Source organism: Rhinoderma darwinii, chromosome 7 (assembly GCF_050947455.1).
Source record: "Rhinoderma darwinii isolate aRhiDar2 chromosome 7, aRhiDar2.hap1, whole genome shotgun sequence".
Lineage (NCBI taxonomy): Eukaryota > Metazoa > Chordata > Amphibia > Anura > Rhinodermatidae > Rhinoderma > Rhinoderma darwinii.
In genome coordinates this window covers 46,761,575-46,784,219 of record NC_134693.1, presented here as the reverse complement: position 1 = coordinate 46,784,219, position 22,645 = coordinate 46,761,575, and the positions used below count along the sequence as shown (strand labels likewise).

General features: G+C 40.7%; 1 protein-coding gene across 1 annotated transcript in view; it reads left to right on the top strand.

Moving 5' to 3' along the window:
- Positions 1 to 7,783: 7,783 nt before the first annotated feature.
- RGS5 (regulator of G protein signaling 5) overlaps positions 7,784 to 22,645 on the top strand; it is a 116,661-nt gene continuing 101,799 nt past the window's right edge. Inside the window, exon 1 of the mRNA XM_075833330.1 lies at positions 7,784 to 8,053. Coding sequence (XP_075689445.1) covers positions 8,010 to 8,053 — 44 coding nt within the window. The 5' untranslated portion in view covers positions 7,784 to 8,009. The remainder of the gene's footprint in view (positions 8,054 to 22,645) is intronic.

The following is a 22,645-nucleotide window of genomic DNA, read 5'->3' as shown; positions in this document are numbered from 1 at the left end:
GGTGAATATACGTATCATTTGGATTAAACCAATATTTGGAGTGCCGCTCTCTTTGCTATGGTACATATATATATATATATATATATATATATATATATATATATATACACACACACACATGCATATGCATACAGTGCTGTGCAAACGTTTTAGACAGTTGTGAAAAATGCTGCAAATTAAGAATGCTTTCAAAAATAGAAGTGTTAATAGTTCTTTTTCTCAATTAACAAAATACAAAGTGAATGAACAGAAGGGAAATCTAAATCAAATCAATATATGGTGTGACCACCCTTTGCCTTTAAAACAGCATCAATTCTTCTAGGTACACTTGCACAAAGTAATGGATTTTGTAGGATTATAGTCAGGTGTATGATTAACCAATTATATCAAACAGGTGATAATAATCATCATTTTCATATGTAGGTTGAAACACACTCATTAAATGTTACAGAAACAGGAGGCTTAAAACTGTGTCAGGAACAGCCAAACTCTGCTACAAAGGGGAGGTTGTGGAAGACAGTTTCATGTCACAGGTCCACCATGCCAAGACTCAGCACATCAACAAGAATCAAGGTAGTTATACTGCATCATCAAGGTGTCCTCCAGGCAAAGATTTCAAAGCAGACTGGGGTTTCAAGATGTGCTGTTTCAAGCTCTTTTGAAGAAGCACAAAGAAACGAGCAGCATTGAGAACCATAGGCGCATTGGTCGGCCAAGGAAACTTAGTGCAACAGATAAAAGACACATCATGATTACTTCCCTTCAAAATCGGAAGATGTCCAGCAGTGCCATCAGCTCAGAACTGGCAGAAACCAGTAGGACTCAGGTACACCCATCTACTGTTTGGAGAAGTCTGGCCAGAAGTGGTCTTCATGGAAGAATTGTGGTTTCAGCTCCTGAAGAAGATTTAATCTGTATGGCTTACAACATCTACGTTTTTGTAAAATAAGCCATACCGTGGTTTGTTGCACCCTTAGTTCCATACTAGTCAGCCTAGTCAACTTTCTAGGATTATACTCGTACACGGCTTGAATCATGTTCACTGTCTATTCAGAACTGTTTGGGCGGCTTGGACCGAACGCGAAATGCATTTTCTATGCGGAGCCAAATTTATTCTGAAAGTTTCGCTGTACTGTCACAACAGACCCCGTTCTTGCAAATTCCAACACGTAAATATACGGGAAGGTGTCCGTGGGCAATAGAAGTGAATTATTACGGACTAATTCTACGGTTGTGTGCATGGGGCAAAAGTCAGGATCTGTACAAGATTAGTAATGCAATTTATTACCAAGTAACACAAATTTTCATGTAGTTTAGACTTCGTTCACATCTGCATTGTGACATTCCGTTGTTCTGCTCCACCAGATGAGGAGAACATGGGAATAACGGAAGCAACGGTTCCGTTGCACAACGGACACCGGCGGCCGACAGAACCCATTGATTTTAATAGGTTCTGTCGGCTTTCCGTCGGGGTGTCCGTGACTTTACTGGAGACAATAGTGCAGCATGCTGTGCTATTGTCTCCTGTAATCTCTGCCAGATCTGCTGCAGAAGCCCCTAAAGGAGCCTCCAACGAAAATGTGAACGAAGCCTTAATTGTACATGTAAATTGTAAAATCAATTCATTTTAAATGTTCAATACAATGATGATTCAAACCTTAAGCACTATAGTACTTTTGCCAACTACATTTTAACATAACATCTAAATGTACATCTAAGAATTTGCAGAGACAGGTTTTACATCTTGATCTAGTGCGTCTTGCTAAACTCTAGGTTTAGTCATCGTCTAAGATGCTTTACAGTGCAAAATTGTATGCTTTATTACATATTTTCTGCTTATAGACAGGTCCAAGTCTACAAACTATTGAATAACATACCAGTCCATAAAAAAATCAAAAAGCAGAAATACATTTAAAACTGGCACTAACAAAAGCAGAGCAGAAGTAAATAATAGTAGTACCTACTATGAGCCTACTAATATAAAGGCTGGATTCACACATGGTTGATTTTTTTTGGTGCAGATTTGGCTGCAGTAAATCAGCTGCATGCAGATTTTGATGCAGAAACGTTGCAGACTTGCTGCCTGTAACAAATGTGAATTTTGCAGGAGATTTGCTGCTGTCAAATCTGTGGCAGAAAAATATGCCACTTTTTAATCCTACTTGACACTAGAGTCCTATTGCTGGTCACATGACACAGCTGACAACCAGAAGGGAGCGGATAACTCACAAATACAGCCACCGGTAAGAAGATTACCTTCACCACAATTTAAATAATGTGCCTTTCTAGAGTAGAACAGACACATGGTAAATAATGTGGATTTTCCGCAACGCATTAATTGCGGAAAATCTGCAGCGTTTTACAGTAGCAGCAGTGTGGGTGATATTTCAACAAATCTCGTCCCCACATTGCGGAAAAATGCCGCCAAACAAACGCTCATAAATTGACTTGTGGTGCGGTTTCTTCAACTGCAGCATGTCCATTAATGCTGCGTATTCACAGCTCTTCCGTTGCAGGTTTTCCCATTGAATTAAATGGGGTGCTTAAACCCGCAACAAAGCAGTGTGTGTTGTGATATATGCGGCAGAATCACAGCGATTACGCCGCAAAAATCGCAAGAAAAATAATAATAAAGTTATACTTACCCAGAGATCCCTGCTTCTTCTCCAGTCCCGGATGACGTTGCAGGCCATGTGACTGCTGCAGCCAATCACAGGCTGCAGCGTCACATGGCCTGCAACGTCATCCCAGGAGGCCGGACTGCGCGCCGAGAAGAGGGAGGGGGTAAGTATGAAAGTTTTTTCATTATTCCGTCGATGCTTCGCAGCGGAAATTCCGCTGGAAAAACGCACCACAAAGTGGTGTGATTTTTCAGACGGCATACCCTGCAGTGTTCATGGCGGATACGCTGCGCAGTTTAACGCAGTGTATCCGCCGTGAATATGCTCTGTGTGTTCCTACCCTAAAGCCAGATTCATACGAAAGTTTTCGGTCCGTGATATACGGACTGTATGCCGGAAGTATTTCCCAGGACCGAACACACTGCAGGGAGCTGGGCTCTTATCGTCATAGTTATCTTAGTTAACAGTTTTCCCTGCCTCGCTGCGGGAAAACTGTCCCGTATTGTAATCATGTTTTCAGTACGGGACAGTTTTCTGCAGCGAAGGCAGGGACTCCTAGCGTCATAGATAACCATGACGATAGGAGCCCGGCTCCCTGCAGTGTGTTCCATCTGGGAAATACTGCCGACACTCGTGTGAATCCGGCCTGTGTGAACATTTCTTCCAGAAACAGAACCACACCTGTCCATGGGTTGTGTTTGGTATTGCATCTCAGCTCCATTGAAGTGAATAGGTAATACCACACACAACCTGTGGACAGGTGTGGAAATGTTTCCGGAAGAATGCGACAATGTTTTTCTAATCGCGTACAACATCCTTTTGTGCTATATCCAACTTTGCAACCATTATTTTTAATGTCCCATTATATCTACAAAAAAGAAATAAAAATGAAGCAACCTTGCAAATAATCTTGATTAAAAATATCCTTCCTTTTTATGCAGATCTAAATGTCTCCATGGTAACAGACTACACACAAACCCTGTGCAGTCTTATCCTTCAGTCATACTCCCATATGTCGCATACCTCTTAATAACATGGAAACTCACAGATCTGCATAGGACACAAAAAAGTAGGAGATTTTTAATCAAGAATATATGAAAAGAGACTTCATTTTGAGTGTAGATGCGTAGGAGCAATAACAAATGGGTGGACATACCCTTTAAGCCAAAATAATATATATATATATATATATATATATATATATATATATATATATACACACGACAGGCCTTAGGCTACAGGGTGCCCAGTGCGGAATTGCCCTTTGGTGCCCCCCACTCCATTTATCATTGTTATGTATTGTGGGCATTTGGTGCTTTTGTTTGTACTGTAAGGCCCTGTTCACACGGCATGCATTTTTCACGCTGGAAAAACGCGTCAAAAATGTTTGGTTTAAGCTTCCCATTGACATCAATGGTATAGCGCGCCATTAGTGCACATGACGCGTTCATTGCATAAAAAAAAGAAGCGTCAGCTCAATTTTTTGGCACGTAAAATGTGCTGAAAATCCGCCAAAATCGTGCCTGATTTCTATAGATAACGCTCTCACTCTCCACCTTTCTAGATCAGTCTTCTGCCGAAATGGCAAGGGGGCGTGTCACTGCTACGGACAGTGTAAGGCTGGGTTCACACGAGCATGTTCGGTCTGTAAAGGACGGAACGTATTTCAGCCGCAAATCCCGGACCGAACACACTGCAGGGAGCCGGGCTCCTAAGATCATAGTTATGTACGACGCTAGGAGTCCCTGCCTCGCTGCAGGACAACTGTCCCGTACTGTAATCATGTTGTCAGTACGGGACAGTAGTTCCACGTAGAGGCAGGGACTCCTAGCGTCGTACATAACTATGATGCTAGGAGCCCGGCTCCCTGCACTGTGTTCGGTCCGGGACTTGCGGCTGAAATACGTTCCGTCCTTTACGGACGTAACATGCTCGTGTGAACCCAGCCTAAGAGCTGTGGAGAGGAGAGTGCGCATGCGCGCTCTCCTCTCTTCAGCTCTTGCGAGAGATCAGTTTTGTACTTTGTCTGCCGAACTGGCAAGGGGGCATGTCGCTGCTACGGACAGTGTAGGAGCTGGAGAGATGAGTAATGACCGCTTGTCCCCGTCAAGAGCCCCGTGTGAGAGGAGCAAACGAGCACCGATCAACAATGTCTCGTTGATCGACGCTCGCTGCACCGGCCTATTGTCGGCCGGTGTAAAAGCCCCTTTAATGTAACATTTGTATCCTTTTTTGACAAAGCTTGAAACTCTGCTTCTGTGCGTTAATGTCATGTTAATACATGAATATTGTGCTGTAAATAATATTTTACTCATATTTATATTGTGTTTTAATGAATATTTAGGATATGTTGCCACAACACACTTCATACAATGATGTCAAGGTCATATCTACAAATATTACATACAGATGTCGCCGTTTTTATCTTGACTTTTAACGCATTAAATACACAGTGGCTAGATCCTTAATCTTGACTTTTTCAATTACTTTTCAATGGCTTATGTTGTGCGCGCTGCATCAAGTTATCATAGTCAAGATAAAGATGGCTACATCCGTAACAATCACGAATGACAACTATTTCTATCAATCACTATATTAATAAATAGGATATTAATCCAAGGGGTCTTTGGCAACAGAGAAAAGTAGTGCGTCAAGGTATGTATAAGTATATTCCATTAACTATAGGGCTGATGTACTAACATTTCACTTACTAGATAGATTGAATTGGCTTACTAGATAATTGTTGATATGTTTCCGTAATTCAGGGTAATGGCACAAACTTCAGAACATGAGGGGTAGCAATTTTTGGGATCTGAACCTTTAAGTTGTGTTATTTTTAATTTTTTTGTAGATTCTTTATTTTAAATTTTGGGTAAAGGAAGGGAAGACATGGGTGAATAATTATTGCAAGGGTTAGAGAGGGAAAGACAAAATAGGTGAGGATATAATAAAAACCAACAACATCAACAAAAATAAAAGTTCATCCTCTGCTGACCAGGTTGAACATTATGTTACAAACAATATAAAGATATCATATATAAGTATTGTCAGAAGTATATGTGTAATTAGACTCTTCGTGAGTTTAGTTGTGATATTTTTCATGCTCCTTAACTATTGGATTTACACTGAATAATTGGTATAGTTTAAAATATGTAGAATATATTTTCTTTTATAAGGAGTAAACAACATGCTGATGTAGTTTTAATATATAGGGTTAAAGGGGTTGTATATGATTTTTTTCAGAAACAGTGCCACGTTTAACCATGGGCTGAGTCTGGTTTTGTAGCTTCTTCCCATTCAAGGATATACAGGTGAGCTGCAATACCTGATGTGGCCCATAAACAAGGGTGGCGCTGTTTCTGAAAAAAACAACTTATTTTATAATCTCATATATCAATATAGTAAATATATTGATGCAAATTTGCTAATCAGCTGCAAAGAACAGGACCTTTTCAGAGCAATGAGGGTCTGGAACTTTCACGTCAAAAAAGAGACTGTCACTCCATAAAAAGGGACACTTGGAGGGTGTTTTTTATTTTTTTTATTTTAAGCTCTAACGGGCACGATCCATTGTTTTATTGCTTAGAAAAAAATAAAATAGGCTCACCGCTTCTGACATCTAGTTATTATTATCCCAATCTGTATCTACAAATGTACGGATGCCTGCTGGCTAGCAGTAAGTCCATAAGAACCAAAAGGAACGTGGAGATCCAGCACTTGTATTAAAATAGCTTCTTTATTGTTCCTTAATTCTTACAGAACAGGATTAAAATGTTTTTAAAACAAATGTGTGTGAATTCAATCCATGCTGTGACCAAAGACCGTTGTGTTTGAAACGCGTAAGCGGCAGAGAACATTTTACTCATGGACTTTTATTGTGACATGAGTTAATGTTTTAAGAATTAAGGAACAATAAAGAAGCTATTTTAATACAAGTTCAGAATCTCCACGTCTCTTTTGGATTTTGTTGCTTATAATCAGTTAGTTTGATAAAGTGTCTCTTTTTTGTACAGTTGCAGCAGAGCTGAGTTTGCCAGAAGTATCAAAGCTGAGTTTGTCATTTGGCACAAGTCATTGTGACATCACAATCTATTATCTGTTGTTTAGGACTGCAGGTAAACCTACTGTTACATTAACTCTTTGCGTTATCATGAGCTACAAACAGTTAAATGGGTTTTCCGTCTCACTGACCTATGTAACTCAATGGGGCGGTTCAGACAGTCCATGATTTTCACGCAGCGTGTGTCCGCTGCGTAAAACTCACGACATGTCCTATACTTGAGCGGTTTTCGCGCATCACGCACCCATTCAAGTCAATGGGTGCGTGAAAATCACGCGCGGCACACAAACGCACTTCCGTGTGCTGCGCGTGATTCACGCATGAGTTGTTCAAGAAATTAAGGGAAAAATAAAAGCACTTCCTCCATAACGATGCCATATGCGCAAAAATCATGCAGCCACGCACCAAACACTTATGACACACGGAACAGCAACGCGCAAAAAATGCTGCGTTTTTTGCACGCACAAAACGCACACGTACGTGTGAATTTTGCCTAAATGTGTGCCTTTGATGGAATCCAACAGATAAAAAGTTTTGGCATGTTGCATCAGATGCCGCATGTAGAAGCTTTGCCATTTGCATGGTGCGGTAGTCGCGCATTTGCGGTATAGTGACGGGACAACCCATTCTTGAGATTGGCGAGGGCGTTAATGGACCCGCTATAAAAGTGTGATATGGGAAAACCTCTTTAACCTCTTTATAAATGGCAAAGTCAGCTCTGTAGTTGTAAAATACTGTAGAAAATGTTGGTGTCATGTCAGTCTAAAATATTATTATTAATAATATTATCCAAAATACTCAGGTCCATACGTACATAGAAAATAATCAACTTTATATATAATGAAGAATATATTACTTTTATATACAATATACTACTATATGTTTTGTATAAATGTTCAAAACCTTAAATATTCAATGTTAGGAATAGTTAGGAATGTACTTTTTGAAGGATCCCTCTAAATTCTCTTCTCAACCAGGGTCTGAATCCCCCAACTCTGAGGACGCAATGATCTTACTGCTGTGCAGCTTGTGGTGTAGGGAGAATGTCATTGGATGAGGGGCTGGCTCTCATCCAGGGTTAAACCTCTATATACTTCTGCTAATAAGAGACTGCTTCAGAGTGAGAGAACTAGAGAGAGCGCTTCTGTCAAAGCTAAAGACAGCTTTATCAGACAGCCAGAGGCAGATTGGACTGAAGACTTCAAAAGAGAAGCAGAAGACCAGAAACAGCCGCCTTCCAAAAACAAAGACCAGGCAGATACTGTTAAGAAAGGACAAGTGCTCCCGAATTACTTCTCAAGGACCAGACCCAGACTACAGAAGCCAAAATGTGTAAAGGATTAGCAGCTCTGCCCCACACCTGCCTGGAGAGGTGAGACAACTTGGATGTGCTATATATCATGTCACTAGGCATAGCAGAGCCGGGATGATGGGTACATAGGGGTCAGGTACTCTTTATAACTAATATCTAACAATACTACATATATATGTAGCAGATCTGAGATTGGCGCAACTCATTAAGATACAAGAATGTGTTATCTATGGGTTTACACAGGACTGCAGGTAAATCTATTGAATTATCTTAACTCCGGGAGAAAGTTATCACCGGTTGCCAAGAAACTGATGAATAACAAATTCGGCTCTGCTACATATAGTGAACAATTCTATTGCTTAAAGTAAAGTTTAACCGGTTTCTGTCGTCATTGCAGCTCAGCAAATATACATGGGTTTAGAGGATCATTTGTATATGGTAGCACAGGTGAGATGATGTCCGGTGATGGGCAGTTTTGTATGACACCGTGGAGACGTTGTGATGTTGTCCTATGGATGGTTTATTGTCTCTAAATCTCATGACCCATAAATAAATCTTACTAAAAGTAACAAGAAAGTTGCTCATTTAAGTTTCCACCAACAGAAGTGGGATGGTGGGACGTGTGATATTAAACATGAGCATCTGCTACTATTCAAACTTTATGTATATGTAATAAAAAAGAAAGAAGATCCCAGGGGAATTCATCTGAGAAATGGAGAACAACTTATAGCAACAGGATAATGCACTTACACCCACACATAGTGATATATATCTATAAATAGAATTGTATATTTTATGTCTGAATATGTAGCAGAGCTGAGTTTATCACTATAGAAGAGTGGATGGTTATTTATCGCAATGTGTTATGTGTGGTTTTCACGTGGTTGAGCCATATTTTAGTGTCATGATTACAGTCACAACACCCGGACTCCCTGTTGTTCTACCAAACTGAACGTAGATTACATAGGGTTGATTCCGTGTGGTTCAGTAGAACTTTGAATTTGGACCGTAATATTAATGTCAAAATGTTGACGCAGATAAAGGCAGGAAAAATCCACACTTAATATTTAGGCTGAGTTCACACGTTGCAGATTTGTTGCAGATTTTGTTGCAGATTTGAACCAGATCTCATCCTTTTGCATTGCAAAAGGTAAAATCCGCAATGAAAATCTGCAACAAATCAGCACCGTGTGAACTCAGCCTTAGGTGTATTTTAGATGCAGATTCAACATTTTGATGCGGAAACAGGTGCAGATTTTATGCTGTGGATTTTGGTGCATTTTTCTTATAAACTTGTCAAATACAATTCTGAGACGGAAATGCAAGATAAATTGACATGCGGCGGATTTTAAAACCTGCACTTCAGGTGAATTTACATGCAGAAAAGATTCTGGTGGTACGCACAAGAGTAAGTTCATTGACAAATTCAGCTCTGTTACTCTTGAATATGTGAAAATGCATGGAAAAGGGACTCTGCACTTTTAGGTACATTAAAAATACACATTTGTTTAACTTGGAACTTGCACCTAATATCATGTAAATCTGTGACTTTGCTGCGGAGAATTATACAGCTCAGTGAGTCTGTTTTAATACATACAATCTACAACCTCCCGCTAAACCAGGCTCAGCGTCTCACTTATATACACACTTTCAACTCTCCGGTGGCTTTGTTACATGTTCATTCAGCGCATAATTTCCATTGAAAGGCTTCTCGATGTAAATCAATCCGATGCCCAGAATAAATTTAATATTTCATTATGCCGACTAGTATCAGGTCAGAACTGCTCGAATTCTTCCCAAATCCAATATTTCTAATGGAAATCTTCCAGTCAAATTATGTCTTAACATTTTTTTATTGGATGTCAATATGGAAGCACAAGTACGACCTGAAAATATTAACCATCTCTTACCTGCCTGTTTACAATGCTTTCAGACCATGAAGGTATATTACAATTGTCTTCAAGGTGTCACTGAAGCTCCCAAGTACAATATATGCACATAAACTCAGAGACTGTCTAATGCCCAAAAAAATTATTTTTAACACGCCAAAACATTTTAAACAGCTGAATTAATATTGATGTTGATGTAGTAGTGCTGAATTTGTCATTTCAACTTTTTTTCTTGTGCAATGAGTTGACTTAAAGAGGCTCTGTCACCACATTATAAGTGCCCTATATTGTACATAATGTGATCGGCGCTGTAATGTAGATAACAGCGGTGTTTTTTTATTTAGAAAAACGATAATTTTTGACGGAGTTATGACCTATGTTAGCTTTATGCTAATGAGTTTCTTAATGCCCAACTGGGCGTGTTTTACTTTTTGACCAAATGGGCGTTGTGGAGAGAAGTGTATGAGGCTGACCAATCAGTGACCATTCAGCGTCATACACGTCTCCCCATTCATTTACACAGCACATAGCTAGATCACTATGTGCAGCCACATACACACACACACACACACACAGTAACGTTACTCAAGTTTCCTGACAGTGAATAGACATCACTACCAACCAGGACGTGATGTCTATTCAGAATCCTGACACTTTGCTAATGTTTGTGGTTGATTTACAGCACAGCAAGCGTAGTCTCGCGAGATTACGCTGTAAATGACAGCCCAGCATGATCTTATGTGCTGTGCTGTAAATCACACACAAACGTTACCAAAGTGTCAGGATTCTGAATAGACATCGCGTCCTGGTTGACAGTGATGTCTATTCACTGTCAGGACACTTGAGTAACGTTAATGTGTGTATATGTGGCTGCACATAGTGATCTAGTAAGATCACTATGTGCTGTGTAAATGAATGGAGAGAAGTGTATGACGCTGATTGGTCACTGATTGGTCAGCGTCATACACTTCTCTCCACAACGCCCTCTTGGTCAAAAAGTAAAACACGCCCAGTTGGGCATTAAGAAACGTATTAGCATAAAGCTAAAATTGTTAATAACTCCGTCAAAAATGATCGTTTTTCGAAATAAAAAACACTACTGTAATCTAAATTACAGCGCCGATCACATTATGTACAATATAGGCCTCTTTAATAAAGTGGAGCTACTGTAATTCTGTACATTTACATGCAGTCTTATGGCAAACTACTGATAACAGGTAATAAACTCATCTCTGATACATCTGTACATTCTAATGCTACCCATTTCCTTCACAGTTAGGATATTGAGGCTGCTTTCAAACAGCCATTATACAAACACGTTATAACTCCCGCAACACCTGGAGGTCCGGGTATTGGGGCTGTATTACTGATGCTGCTGCTGCACTGAGGCTATGTATCAATTTCCCACTAAAGTACAACCTGCATAAATCCTGAATATACTTGCAGGTTGATTGTCTTCCCAGAAGACTAAACCTACCGTGTGTGTGTGTGTGTGTGTGTGTGTGTGTGTGTATACTGTACTTATGATACATAAATCAGACTGTAATCTCAGCCAGGGCAAAAATTGTTATAAAAAAGAAAATTTTCTGTACCGCATGTTCGGCAATTATGTTTGGAGGGACCATTAGAAAGGGTCTGCTGAATGTACGCCCCAGATATATGCAACTGTATGCCTATATAGTTGATGCGTCTGCCATGGACTCCCATTAAAATATATATATACGTAGCAGATTTTGCGGACAGTATTACTACAAAAAGTGGAGTTGACTTTGCTTTTCTATACAATTGAGGCCGTAGTGTCGCACGGTTTAGGGTATGTTCACACGCACTAATTACGGACGTAATTCGGGCGTTTTTGCCCCGAATTACGTCCGAATAAAGCGCCTCGATAGCGTTGACAAACATCTGCCCATTGAATGCAATGGGCTGACGTTTGTCTGTTCACACGAGGCGTATATTTGTCAAATGACGGCGCGTAAATAGATGCCCGCATCAAAGAAGTGACCTGTCACTTCTTTGGGCATAATTGGAGCCGTTATTCATTGACTCCAATGATTAGCAGCGCCAATTACGTCCGTAACTGACGCGGCGTTCAAGCGCCTGCACATGCCGTTACGGCTGAAATTACGGGGATGTTTCCTCCTGAAAACATCCCCGTAATTTCAGCCGTTACAGACGCTGTCGTGTGAACATACCCTTACCGACAAAACGTATACCAAAAGGACACTCTTAGGGCGGGTTCACACATGGCGGAATTCCACTTAAATTCCGCTGCGGACACTCCGCAGCGTTAATCCGCAGCGGAGCCGTTTCTCCATTGACTTTCACTTTAAATTAGCAGTGTTCGTTTACACGATGCGTACAATTCCGCTGCGGAGCATAGGCTGCGGAGCGGAATTTGGTGTCCGCAGCATGCTCTGTCTGTTGCGGAGCAGTGGCGGACTCATGGCGGAATTTCTCCATTGACTTCAATGGAGATTCAAAGTTCCGCAATGAAGTCCGCAGCTGTCATGCACATGTCATGTGTGCTGCGGATACGTCTTGCTTTTTTAACTTGACATTTCTTCATTCTGGCTGGACCTATGTATTTCTAGGTCTACAGCCAGACTGAGGAAGTCAATGGGGCTCCCGTAATGACGGGAGCGTTGCTAGGAGACGTCTGTAAATAGTCACTGTCCAGGGTGCTGAAAGAGTTAAGCGATCGGCAGTAACTGTTTCTGCACCCGGGACAGTGACTACCGATCCCAATATACATGTATCTGTAAAAAAACATATAAGTTCATACTTACCGAGAACTCCCTGCGTCTGTCTCCAGTCCGGCCTCCCAGGATGACGTTTCAGTGTAAGTGACGGCTGCAGCCAATCACAGGCAAAGCACAGGCTGCAGCGGTCACATGGACTGGCGCGTCATCCAGGGAGGTCGGGCTGGATGCCGAAAGAGGGACGCGTCACCAAGACAACGGCCGGTAAGTATGAAAATCGTTTCCTTTCACTAGGGAAAGTGCTGTCCCTTCTCTCTATCCTGCACTGATAGGGAGAAGGGAAGCACTTTTCCCGCAGTCTGCAGCAGCTAGTCCGCATCAATGTACTGCACATTTTGTGCAGATCCGCTGCAGAATCTGCAACGCAGATTCTGTGCGGCATCGATGCGGACAGTTGCGGAGGAATTCCGCCATGTGTGGTCATGCCCTTAGGGTATGTGCACACACACTAATTACGTCCGTAATTGACGGACGTATTTCGGCCGCAAGTCCCGGACCGAACACAGTGCAGGGAGCCGGGCTCCTAGCATCATAGTTATGTTCGATGCTAGGAGTCCCTGCCTCGCTGCAGGACAACTGTCCCGTACTGAAAACATGATTACAGTACGGGGCAGTTGTCCTGCAGCGAGGCAGGGACTCCTAGCATCGTACATAAGTATGATGCTAGGAGCCCGGCTCCCTGCACTGTGTTCGGTCCGGTACTTGCGGCCGAAATACGTCCGTCAATTACGGACGTAATTAGTGTGTGTGCACATACCCTTATAGTAAATTTTGGATCTTCTATGGGCACATTGGCGTATACTTTGGAAGATTTTCCTATTGCATTATAATTATAAGACACAACCAGAAAAGATTGTGATAATAGAAACAAAAGCAACACAAATCTTCTCTATGTGCGTAGTTTGTGTAATGAAAGAAGAAAGCTATGGCAGAACAATAGGAAAAGAAAACAAATTATACAATATCATGGACATTATCCATGATGGGTTATAAGTAAGCAACTGAGGGATTTCCCAATATTTCCTTTGGCAGCTGTTAGAATTTATTCTTCAGGTCTATACAGATAGAACAATAGTGTGTTATTTAGCACAATAACTAGTAATCAATTGGGGTTTTGCATTGGACACTTTCAAGGTAGAGTCATTGTAAAATAACACAAGAAGACTCGTCCCCGGACCTCTTTGTCTGTTATCCTATGGGCACGTTCAGATGTGGCGGAATTTTTCGGCTGCAAATATTGGTGCGGATTTGGGGTAATTACGCGACGAATCTCCACCAACATTTGTATATTTGACAGGTAATTCAGACGTTGCAGAAAACACAGCGGACTTGCCACAGATTTCAGTTTTTGCATTGCAAAGGCTGAAATACGCAGTAAAATTCCGCTTCTTCTCCGCAACAGACAGTGCCTGCTGCGGAGGGAAAATTCCGCACCACAGCCTATGGTCCGCAACAAAGTTTTCAGCAACGTCTGCACGAAGAGAACTTAAAAGCTGTGGAAACCAATGGAAAAACTGTCTGCCAAGGATTTCCACTGCGGACTGTCCGCAGCGGAATTCCACAGCAATTGCGCCATGTCTGAATGTGTCCTATGAGTCTTACGGTAGGAACACACACAGCGTATTCAGGGCGGATACACTGCTTCAAGCTGCACAGCGTATCCACCCTGAACACTGCAGGGAATGGCGTCCGAAAATCTGCATGCGTTTATTCGGGCGGAATTTCTGTTGCGGAAAGCTGCGGCGTAAAAAAAAACAAACAACTTTCATACTTACCGTCTCGCTCTCTTCTGTGCGTGGTTCGGCCTCCTGGGATGACGTTGCAGGACATGTGACCGCTGCAGCCTGTGATTGGCTGCAGCAGTCACATGTCCTGCAACGTCATCCAAGGAGTCAGGTCTGGAGAAGAAGCAGGAAACTCTGGGTAAGTCTAACTTTTTTCTTACTTGTGATTTTTGAGGCGGAAATGTCGCAACACACACTACTTTGTTGCGTGTTTAAGCACCCCATTGAATTCAATGGGGAAACCTGTAACAGAAGAGCAGCAATTAGTTTTTCTATGGTGCCAATGGAAAACGACTCCAATTACATCCCAAGAAGTGACAGACACTTCTTTGACGCGGGCATCTTTTTTACGCGCCGTCTTTTGACAGCGGCGCTTAAAAAAAAAATGACCGTCGGCACAGAACATCGTAAAGCCCATTCAAATGAATGGGCAGATGTTTGCCAGCGCATTGGAGCCGTATTTTCGGATGTAATTCGAGGTTAAAACGACCGAATTACGTCCTTAAATAGGGTGTGTGAACCCAGCCTTATTTTACCCGTCGCTGTCAAAATACGGAGCGTAAAATGATGGCTCGTCAAAAGAAGTACACTTCTTGGGACGTTTTTGGAGGCGTTTTTCATTGACTCCATTGAAAAACAGCTCCAAAAACGGCCGTAAAAAACGGTGCGAAAAACGCGAGTTCCTACAAAAACGTCTGAAAATCAGGAGCTGTTTTTACCTGAAATCAGCTCAGTATTTTCAGACGTTTTTGCTCACTACGTGTGAACATACCCTTATATTCTACAGATACAGTTATATGAAGAATTCCTTCGACCATCTCTAATTAAAATAAACCCCCACAATTGCAGCACAAAATCCAAAGATTTGTTTTTTTTCAATTTTGGTGTGATAATGCTGAACATCACTACCCCCCTTCATGGCCATGAAGGTATAAGTATGACTAGTGTGATTGAACCGACTCTAAGCAGCAGGGGCAGCTTTATATATTCACCATTGCTTTGAATATAATTCTAAAATATTGTTTTCCTGCTTCTTACTCCTTTGCTATTTGGAAACATTGCAGATCAGACCTGTGTTTTAACTCCGCTTTTGTCCTGATATAAACTTATGGTTCTGCCTTCATATTAATAATGTCTTTATGACATAATGTTGAACTGAGATTTGCAGAATTATTATCACCTGGGCAGGATATGATGGATATTAACCAATTCATGAGTTATTTTTAGAACCACAAAACTTCCTATCAGTCACACATTTCATTTCTGTAAGGTGATACATCTGTTAGACTCGGCATGCCAAATACTACTTCCATTCTGTATCGTGGATCATTGCCGAGCTGGTGCTTTGTGGGGGGGCTATCGCCATTTTAATATTCACCGACGGTCCAGTGATCCCCTCTACTAGTGTGGGACTGTATTCTTGTTACGGCAGTCTGCAGCTGCCGAATCAGTTTCTCACACAGTGCACAGCGATGTGCTGCATACATTTGTTCTATCCTCTGTGACACACACTGGCCGTCCTTTGAAAACAATTTTAACTCTTGCTTGTTTGTTGTTTGTCTCCATTTGATACATTAATAAAAGTTACATTTTAACCGATACCATTCCTATGGTGGTTGGGAAATTGGGACTCTGTGCCTAGGCACTTTATTCTTTGTGGAAACTCGACCCTTTGTAAAAAGTGTTTCACTGTGTTACTCCTTGTTAACAAAAGAACAGAAGGAAACATTCAGTACATTTTTATTTAATATAATTATATTTAAAGGGGCCTCCGTGTATGAAACTCTAAAGGCCAGCTGCAAACTGCTGACTATTTCAACAAACACATTGGCTTTATCTTCGGTCCCAAAATTCTTCTGTCATGGACTGATTTGTAATACGTGTGTGTGTGTGTGTGTGTGTGTGTGTGTGTGTATGTGTATATATATATATATATATATATATATATATATATATATATGTGTGTGATATTAGAGTACATAAGGTCTCAAATCCTCTATTCCAAATATACTGTTAGGTTCGAGGCGAAACTGAGGAGAGCTGATGGAGCATGTGCCCTCAGGTGCTGCATGCCAGGGGGTTACCTACAAGCCACTATGCTTTAGACAGGGTATTTAGATACAGGGCAGCATCTGAATCTTTGCCCGAGTGTAGAAGAGCATAACTGTGCCTATGTGTTTGGTGATTTAATCCCCTGTCCGTACACCCTAATTGGGCACATGGACATTAAAGCATATGGACATGTTTCCCCATTCGAGATCCTATTTATGAGCCAGCGCTTGAAGTCACAGATTAATAGCGGCTACTACTCTGGTGGCTCTTAGCCTGGCCATGTATTATTAATATTATTATAGCTGATAATCTGGTGGGTGTTTTTATAGAAGGGATTGTCTATGAGATAACCCTTGAAAGGATCAGGCCCATTGATCATGTAACCAATCCCTTTGTTCTAAAGTAATATGGATGACAGGTCCATGAACTAAGGGGAAATACTTTATTACAGGAGATTTAATGAAGCAGGTGGGGGTTCAGGTTCTGCCACTCCAATAACTTTAATCCCTCCTCAAAGCTTAAAAGTTTGTTATTGTTTTTTCTTTATATGACCCGATGAGCAACTATTTGGTGTACTAAGAGAAAACCTCAAATTAGAATCCGGACTGGAAGGACAAATATAGACATTTTTGACCTTTGAGTCATTCTGTGCCCTGGCACCATTGCCAACTCTCTATGAGAAAGCAATGATTAATGAGTGGTAACAAATAGAGACCCTCCTGTATGTTCAATAGACCAAGCCCCTTTATATTAGGGCACCCAAATAGCCCCCTGGAGTGGCAGTCATGGGGCTGGAAAATAGATTATCACGCACGTACTCCCAACTGTGAGCTGCCTCAGCCATTCAGCAGAGGGGTCAAATACTACTATACAACAACAGTCAGGGAGATACTTCTTCTGGACCCCTTATTGCCACTAATGGCACTTCTAGACATTTTTTAGGCTCATTGGTGCCACTTGTTCAGCTTCAAAAGTGCATTATATAGCTACCCTAACTTAAAAATAACCTGACGTACTCTATAACACATGGGTGCCTGTATATTTTTTACGTCTATAAATAGAAGTAAACATACTGTCAGAGGCTATAACATTATTTCTGCATTTTGATGGAGCAGAAATTAGGAAAATTTCATTAGGCATCTCCTAATGATGCTTCTATGTCTGCCTTCTGGCTGTCATAGAAGAGCACCCAATGGAGGTATTACATTTACAAATAGCAAAAATAAATGAACTGGCCTGATAATAAATATAGCAATGGTGCCGTTGACTAAAACCTCTACATAGACCATTCACTTCACTTTAAAATGTTGCTATATGTATAGGTTCACCTTCCATTATATTGCCCTGCAAATCCATTAACACAATACAGGCTGCAATTTATGTCATCTCTTTGACTGCCATTATCTTGTTACTTATACTCTGATGGATACACAGCGCAATAGTGGCGGATTTGAAAATGTCCTTGTACTCCTGTATGTGTATCATTGGCAATCTACTACTACTAAAGGTGTAGATAGCTGTAGTAACACTTAAGACCCTATTACACGGGCCAATGATCGGGCAAACGAGCGTTCATATGAACATTCGTTCCCGATCACTGCCTTGTGTAATCAGGGCAACGTTCATAATTTTCCCCAAAGCTGGACATCCACATTAAGCATTTTTATTTTAGTTTGTAAGGTCACAATAGTTAGAACTACAGTTTCATAAATGACTCATCTTCTCAAACAGAAAATATTAACATTTGAATCCAAATGTTAGAACTGCATTGTGTGACATTTCAATTTCTTGCTTCATTTTGGATTAACAGTATGTTGTAGTCGTACGGGAAGATATCTTGTCAATTGGTAAACATAGAACAGGACTTGACATTTATAATAGTGTTTATTGATTTATAAACCTATTTATATAATGTAGGTAGAGGAAACGAGGCTGAATTTCTTATTTAACTTCACTCTTATGCACAATACATTACTGAATGCGTTATTTATCTGTATCTCCATTATAGTAAGATAATGTAGTTGTTGTACCTGCTGTTATGCGGAAAATACATTGTGGAACGTTAAGTCAAGTGACAAGCAAGTCGAACTATTGCATTGCATTTAAGCACTGAGACCCAAAACTAATCATAAGTACCAGGGCTCATTATTTTCAGAGATTTCTGTTTGATTCTTCATTATTCAATGGAGCCAAAGGTGTACATAACATGGAGGCAGACCATCTGGCTGCTATGGCGCCCTTGGATATAGGGGACCCAGCCCTAGTTAGTACCATCCCCATTGCTACTGGGTGGCAAGCACTTGTGCAGGACCCCGGTCTCTAAAGAGGAACTGCATTGTTAGCAAACAGGCGTGTGAGGAATTGACCAAAGGGTCATGGAAAGGGAACAGAGGGAAAACAAACTCTAGACATTTCTGTCCTGGGTGTCAAAACCAGGCATCATAATTGGGGGCCAATTTCGATCTTTTCCTATGGAGCCTTCTCTTCTATGTCCACCACTAAAGAAGCTCTCACACACCCAAACCTTCAGAGCCAACAAACAAGAATGGTAAGGATAGTCAATGCTGCCCCAGTGAGTAATGATGCCCTTCAACTAGCAAAATGTCACCTTAATACTGCATTCTGGAGCACCCGCCGTATATATGCAGCACTGTCCCTCCAAAACACCTATTTTTAATTATCTAAGGTATCCATGACAGATTTTGTAGGATATGTCTGACAGGGATCCGACAATGTGCTCATTGAGCTGTATACAAAACCATTTTTGGGTTCAAATTTGTGGTTGGACCTCACAAATCAAACATTTATGGCTTGTACTGGGATGTCCTTTTCTGTAAAATTGTTACAAAATTATATTTGTTAAAGATATTTGTTTATGGAAAATCTAAGTGAAAACCAACAAGTAATTTTTGCAGAACAGGTTCAGGTTGTCCAAACCAGTCCTTTCAGGTTATTATTCTACGAAAACTTCATAAAGGCCTGAAGAATGTTTTTGAGTACACAGTCATTTTGACCTTTCCATGACTTTTGAGGATACAATTTGGTCAGTCCCGAGACAGGGGAATGCAAAAATGACAAATGATATTTAGAAAAAAAATCTACTCTGAATAATAAAAAATATCCTGTGGCATTTGTACTGAAGCAAGGAAATAATAAAGAAAAGGGATCGAGTTACTATTTGTAGGAGCTTGGCGTCACTTATGAACCGCCTTAAATTCCCTTCTAGAGTGAACACATGGCAGTGCCCTCCTCTGCTGTTGTCTGGCATTGTATCATAGCTGGACGCAGAGTATGTTAGGCTTTTAACGTGCACGTGTCAACCTCCAAGTTACTTGGGCATCAACTAGTCAATTAATTTAACCATAGTAGGTATCAATCTATATTATGTGGCTACTATGGAGGTTTCCAAATACTGGCATAGCTGCTATCAGATATGCCATATGAATAGTGTAAAACGCAAAAAAGTGCATATCTAATTTTTAATATGGGGAAAAGCACTCTCATAAATGATTATCACTTGGTAGGTGGCAAGTGGTAAGCTGATAGAAATGTACATTTCCCCTACTATTTCTGGCCTGGCATTGTCTGTTGCTACTTTTCTGATGACTTCTAACCAACATATGATTCTAATTTCTACTATTTTCTTCTTATCCTGTTGAAGTAGAGGTCACTTGCAAAGTCATTTATTGAAGTAATTTAGTTAAATCCTCCTTTTACTATCACAAATTTGCACGTTGTCTTAACATCCGGCTTCATTTGAAGCATCAGGTTACCTATAATGTAATATGGTCAAATCTGTCCAATATGAAGGGACTTGTGAAAATTATACTGAGCATTTTAGCTTTTACAAGGCACAATGGGCATGTTATTTCATTTCGATATACTTAGGTGAGGCATAGGAATACTTTCTGCACTGTGTATTGTCAAAGATTGCGGAGGTAAAAACCGTCAATACGATTACCCCACTGTAATTATATATGTTACATAATGTCTTCAAATCAGTCACAGTATATTACATAGCAAGAAACGCCTCTCTAAAAATGCATGGAAACTCAATACAAATCCAAAATACGGGAAAATCTTGGTATGGAAAGAATTACTGCTTACCTGAAAGACTCTTTGGATCCACACAATTCCTGTGGTTTCAATTCAAGTAACTTAATCCTCTCTGTACTTTGTATTATCTACTTCCTTTTCACCCATGTGGTTCTTTTGAAGAATGTTTTAGCATTAATTGAATTCCACAGGTTGTTTATTGTGCAGCTGTAAAGTACTAAAACTTTTATTAGGCCGTGTTCAAACGGGGCGGATACGCTGCGTAAAAGTACACTGCGTATCCGCCATATGTGCCGCAGGGAATTCAGGATGAAAAAGCGCACCAAACTGTGGTGCAGTTTTTCACCTAGAATGTCCACTGCGGAAAACTGCTGCATTAACCGCCCTGCTAGCAGGCCGGCCTCCTGGGATGATGCTTCTGACTCTGATTGGCTGCAGCCGCAGTAACATGGGATGAAGCGTCATCCCAGGAGGCCGGCCCTCTGACGTCATCTAGGCAGGTGATGTTTCATCCATGTGACCACCACTACAGCCTGTGATTGGCTGCTGCGGCGGTCACACGGAACATCCCAGGAGGCCGGCTTGGAGGAAGAAACAAAGACTCCTAGGTAAGTATAGTGGTTTTTTTTATTCAGCGTTGCATTTTTTGTGGCGGAATCGCTGCAATCCCGCCACAAGAAAATGCAGCAACTGCTATGGGATTTACCTCCCAATTGAATTCAATGGGGAAAATCCGCAACAAATATGCAGCATTTACGCAAATACAATTGACACGCTGCGGAATAAAATTCAGAACTGCAGTTGAATTTCTCAGTTGCTTTTCCGCTCAGTATTTATACAGCGTGTGGATGAGATTAGTTTTATCTCATCCACTTTGCTGCTACTATATATGCTGCAGATTTTCCGCAACGAATTCCGTTGCGGAAAAAACGCTGTATTTACGCAACGTGTGAATTGACTCTTAATGTCCTATGTTCTCAAAAGGGCGATAGAGCATGGAACTTTACAATGCAAAATTTTACCGAGGACAAATTTAACATAGTAACATAGTTTGCAGGGCTGAAAAAATACATAAATCCATACAGTTCATCCCATAATCCTGCAATATTGATCCAGAGGATGGTAAAAAATAAATAAAAAAAATGGCCATTTACCTCATCTAAGGGAAAAAATTCCTTTCCTACTTTAAATATCAGAATATCCCTGGATCAATAACCCATTTTTAGAAATCTAGTGCCCGTAATTTGTAATATTATTATATCTGTAAAATGGCGGCAGGCGCTTGCTGATCATACTCCTTTATCTCTCTTACATACACAAAGACATGCAGCAACATGGATGACATTATACAGCAGTACAGAGCAGTGTTGCTGTAGATCCAGCACTGGGGGTAAGGTAGAAGAAGACTTACTAGAAGCAGCAGTTGCGTCTCTGTGTCTCTCTGTATCCACTCCCTCCTTCTCCCACTGAGCTGATCATCCCTCTTCATCTCTGCCTCTCTGAAAACCGCTTTTACCAGTTCATTTGGAGTAAAAGATTAAAGGAGGGGGAGAAGGGGAGGAGACTGATAAGTGGAGACATTTTTCTGTAATAAGATTTATTGCAAAGTTTCATATCATCGGTTGTACTATTGATTTATTGAAGAAAATGTAAATGACGGTTAAATTTTTTAACTATCAGAAATAATGGTCTGTTTATCCCTGTATTTAATTCCTTCAGAACACGAGGGTGTCTACCATCTAGACTCAGTGATTTGTCTATTTTAATCTTTTTTAGATGGCTCTGCACCTCTTCCTGGGAAGGACAGGTGACATTTCATTTTATTTTCATCTGTGAACATGGGGAGAAAAAAAAAAGGTTCAATAAATTTGCTTTCTCCTCATTACCCTCCACAATTTTTACATCATTACTCTTTAAAGGGGCAACACTTTCAGTTTGAACCTTTTTATTATTTATATACTTAATGTACATTTTAGGCTTAGTTTTACTACTTTTGCCAGAGAACTTCGCCTTCCTGAAGTTCAGAGTTTTTGTGGCTCATCAACAAAACATCCTATTGATACACAAGTTGAAATTTATTATATAATGGTCGCTATTTCCTAGGTTCCC